The sequence below is a fragment of the Hippocampus comes genome, unplaced genomic scaffold, assembly GCF_001891065.2.
Source record: "Hippocampus comes isolate QL1 unplaced genomic scaffold, H_comes_QL1_v1.1 scaffold302, whole genome shotgun sequence".
NCBI lineage: Eukaryota > Metazoa > Chordata > Actinopteri > Syngnathiformes > Syngnathidae > Hippocampus > Hippocampus comes.
The window spans coordinates 61990-66619 of record NW_017806275.1 but is presented as its reverse complement, the minus strand read 5'-3'; the positions used below and the strand labels follow the sequence as shown (position 1 = coordinate 66619).

Here is a 4630-nt window from a genome sequence, read left to right as displayed (position 1 = left end):
GCGGGCGACGTTTAGCGGCGGCGCCTTGGGGCGGCCGGGCTATTTTAAGGCGCGACCTAATTGAATTGAGCAGCGGGGAGCAAATTATGGATCTGCCGCTTTGTCCTTCTTTAACCTTGACACATTTGCGCGGCCTCGTCGATGGAGGCCGACCTTCTCTCGTCGCCGTTGGAAAAGCGCCGCACTTCGTGAAGACGGCGGGCGACGTTTAGCGGCGGCGCCTTGGGGCGGCCGGGCTATTTTAAGGCGCGACCTAATTGAATTGAGCAGCGGGGAGCAAATTATGGATCTGCCGCTTTGTCCTTCTTTAACCTTGACACATTTGCGCGGCCTCGTCGATGGAGGCCGACCTTTTCTCGTCGCCGTTGGAAAAGCGCCGCACTTTTTCAACGTTTGCCGCCATTTCGGAGGGGATAACGCGCAAAAGCGGAGCGGCCAAATTCAACCCGCTTCCGTGGAAAATCAACGTCAGCCGCGGAACACTCCAAACGTTTGTCCGATTTGCGATTGCCGTCATCTCGTTTGCTTCCAAAAGTCAGGTAACGTTTCGCAGTTGCCAACTGACGTCACTCTTGATTCTATCAATCAATCAATCAACAATAATCAAGCTTTCCTGTGGCCTGGCCTTGTTTGGCCACCAGCAGTACTCCAGCGATTTTTTTTTTTTTGTACATTCAGCCTTTGCAGCATCCTGGGCCCCTTGTCCGGACGAGCGACAAGAGGAAGAAAAGTGGAAAACCATTCCAATGACTCTTCACTAGATTCTCTGCAGGGGGGCTGCATTTGTTTGCTCCGCAAGACCCTCCCCCCTCCCCCCTACCCTACCCCCGCTCCTCCAAACACATACGCTTTTGGTCCAGGGGCCGAAATTTTCCCAATGAATATCGATAGGAAAAGCTCTTGAATAAATAGTCCATACAACTGAAAAAGTTGCAGTAAAAATAAAGCAGAATAGACTTGCATTTTTTTTTTTTTTCAAGCAGCTCGTTCCCTCTTTGCGAATGATGGAACAACGACAAAGCATGGCGACAAGGCTGCGCGCAAGCACACATCACCGGTTCCTTTTCCACTTTGAGGCGCATCCGTGTGAAATGGGACCGGGGCACGTTTCAAAGGAATGAGAGGACCCACTCGAAGCGGTTGCGAATGACGTTGACTGTGTTCACGCCCACAAGGGCGCAAACTGTCCTTTTGGTTTTTTTTTTTTTTTGCGTCAATTTAAAATAACCAACACCGGGTCTAACACTCCTCCACGCAGATTTACGCCGCATTTGCGCCTGGCATGCAAATCGGGCCTATAATGTAGACAGCAGGTGTTTTCCAATTTGGGGGTGGGTTCAGGAACCCATTAGAGGTGATTTTTTTTCCCCCCCCATTACAAATCCTCATATCTTAGCTCGATTCAAGACCCCATGAAGTGAATTTCAGTTTAAGTTTGCTATCAAACAACTTAAAACAAAAGACACTCACTGTTGTGCATTCAAAAAAAAAACAACAACAAAAAAAGACCAAACCTTTGTCCTTAGCGTTTGCTAGCTTAACCCAAACACATCACGAGAAACGCCGTAGACAGGCTAACAAATCGTAGTCATGTGGCGGTTTTACAACCGTTAAGGCGACAGATATTTGAGCAACACACGTCGCTACCGGTAATCCAACACTCACGGGCCTATGTTCTTTATCCTCTGTGAAGAACGACCGTCTCCTTGTTGTGCTTTAGCACCATATGTCTGTATTTTACTGCCACCAAGTGGCCGAGGCGTGCACAACGGAACGAGCAACACAATGTCTGTTGAAGTGAAGCAAAGAAAAAAATAAATGTGGCAAAGACTTCTTGACATTCTGGTTGATTGTGTCATTATAATCGATGTTTTTTTTCTTATTCAAGGCACCGCTGTAAACATGTCATGCAAATGATTTTGCGGCTCCCCAGCAGTTTGAGAAGCACCGCTCTGAAGGCTACACCCCCCACCCCCCGATGCCGCTTGGCGAACCACAAAGCTCTCAACAGCTCTCATGGCTCACACGGGAGACAAACGAGGTTTAAAAACTTGAAGGCGGGGAGCGGGAGGGAGGGGGAGGCGGAATGGATGAATGCGCGAGGTGGGACCAACGGGGGACAACGCCGCGACGGAAGGAGAAGACGAAGGCGGCGTGAAAGGAGGAAAGAAAACGAGAGTTTAAGAGGAGTCGGCGGAAAAGAAGCAGAAGAGAAGAAAGGAGGAAGGGCACAAAAGTTGCTTTTCACAAACATTCGTCTTCAAATGACTTTCCGGGGACAACGCGGGGGAAATGCGATACTTCCTTGCGCTCTCACGTTTACTTTTCTTTCATTCGCAAGAGCGGAATCTTGCCACGCCAGATCATCGTAAACAATGTGCTAAAATTCACATGACATGAAACTTCTCACCTTATGACCTGACGTATCACAATTAAACCTTATAAATTTTACTTTATCATGTGATAAATATCACATTGCAGCGAGATACGGTTGACGTTTTAACAAAAGTTAGCACGTTCTATGGCATGATATGTTTTAATGTGATCATTTCAAGAAACAAAAACATGCTAAATTTGCAAAAAGTTACCAAACCCTCCGCCCGGGCACAAAAACGACAAGGCGGCCATTTTTCAGGCGAGCTCAGACTATTTTCTGTAACCAAAGTTTGAGATGAGTCAGGGGCGAGGCAACTCCAAGCCCAGAAAGGCGCACCACGTCCCCAAACACGCGAGTCTAGACTTGCCCCGGCACAAAAACTGTTAGGGGAGGGATGGGTTTCAGATCAGGCGCAGACTGCAGAAGGGTGGAATAGAATGTTACGTTTTGTGCAAGTCTCGCTCACGCAGCCAGACTGATTATAAAAATGATCATGCATCTCTGGTATTGTTCAGAGGGCCGGGCAAAATATGGAGGCGGGCCGTATCCGCCCCGTGAGCCGAGGTTTGGGGACCAACGCTTAACACGATCATCTGCCGTCAACGTTGGCAACACGCAGAAGGTTGAATGGAGACAGAGCTCCATCTAGTGGGCAAACTCTGCAAGTACTTCATCCTGATCGACTCCAACACTATTCGTGCGAAATCGAACTTAAGAACACGCGACGAGTGAATTAAAAACAACAAGATCAACAATGGGCCAAGAATTGAAGCCACAGCCCACATTTCAGGGGTAAACGTCGCCGACAATCGGCTTCATTTCATCGCGGCGGCCAAACTCACGATCCCAATTACAATTTGATGCGTTGTCCAGCCCGAGGAGAAAGAAGATGTTCATCCTTACGACGATTTTGCTCATCTCGGACTTTTTCATCATGGGACTTTTATTGGAAATAAACGATCTCGGTCCGCTCAAGGGGAGGAAGGAATGAGTCGGAGATGGGAGAAGAGAGCCGGGCAAACATCTGCCAAATCCACCGGCGAAGCCAAAGTCGCTGCTGGCGCGCCAACAAAAGCTTTCTTCAGGCGGCCGCGAGCCCTTTGCCAAGTTCTCGCCTAATCTTGCTCAAAAGAGAGCCGGCCCAGCGCGGCCGAGACCCCCCTGCCCGCCAAGTGCCTCCTCTTCGCTTCGACGCCGCTGCATCGTAAACAACGACAGCCTCGACGTGCTCATTCAAAACGGGACCGTTCGGGACGCGCACTTCCCGTAGATGCCGTTTCGACCTGCCCTGACACCGGCCGGCGACCAGTCCGTAGATTTGGGTTTCTGCACTTTTAGAAATGCGCAAGAGCAAGTTCAATCAAACACAAACGTGGTGGGCCCAGACTGCACACAAAACCACTTCAAGGAGGAAAAGAAGGACTGGAAACTTAAGAGGCAAACCAGAACCACTTGGAGCAGAACTTCTTGACGAAAGAACCACAACCACATTTTAGACCCAAGCCAAGTTTGGGAAGGAGCAAAACCATATTTGAGATCTGATCAATTCTTGGAAGTGCACCAGAACCACTTGGACCTACTCGGATCGACCCGATACTGATCCTGTATTGTGCAAAGACGCAGATCTTCATTTTTTTTTTTTATTTAAATGTTGGATGTTGAATGCCAGCAGCTGTTTGAGCGAAGTGGCTTTTTGAAATCACGTTGGGTCGATTTGAAATCAGTTGCGAGTTGAGTCAACTTGTTTCCAAGCGGTGCCAAATGCGGCGGAGTCTGACCTTGTTGGAGCGTCAGGAAGATGTGCAGCGCGGCTCGCAGCGTGCGGGCGGCCTTGGCGTCCATGTCTGCCGGGCGGCCTACCGGGCGGCCTACCGGGCGGCCGGGAGTCACGTCGCCAAAGATCTCGAACGGGTCTGCGAGGGCGGCGCAGCAGCGAGGCGGAGCACCGCTGAGCGACTTTCACAGCACATCCGTGACGCTCGGAACCGTCCGAGCTGCTGCTGCTGCGCGTCCACTCGCGATGCGCCTCGTCTCTCTTTCTCCTCCTCTTCTTTTGGGACTTTTTTTTTCTCCTGTGTTTCTGTCTCTCTCTCCTCGGAGGAGGACGCAAGCAAGCTCCTTGGTCTCTTCTCTCTTTCTGTCAATGAGCGGGCGAGTCGCGGTGGGACGCGCCCGTATGCACCCCCCACCCCCCACTCCCCCTCCCAGCCCGCGCGCACACCGCCCGCGGCCGCGTCACTCTCAATCCGACAC

At 50.7% G+C, this 4630-nt stretch overlaps 1 protein-coding gene across 1 annotated transcript in view; it reads right to left on the bottom strand.

Annotated features, from left to right (window-relative positions):
- Window positions 1-4540, bottom strand: part of LOC109507915 (receptor-type tyrosine-protein phosphatase gamma-like) — a 38425-nt gene extending 33885 nt beyond the window's left edge. Inside the window, 1 exon segment of the mRNA XM_019857654.1 lies at window positions 4156-4540. Coding sequence (XP_019713213.1) covers window positions 4156-4219 — 64 coding nt within the window. The 5' untranslated portion in view covers window positions 4220-4540.
- Between the last annotated feature and the right edge of the window lie 90 nt (window positions 4541-4630).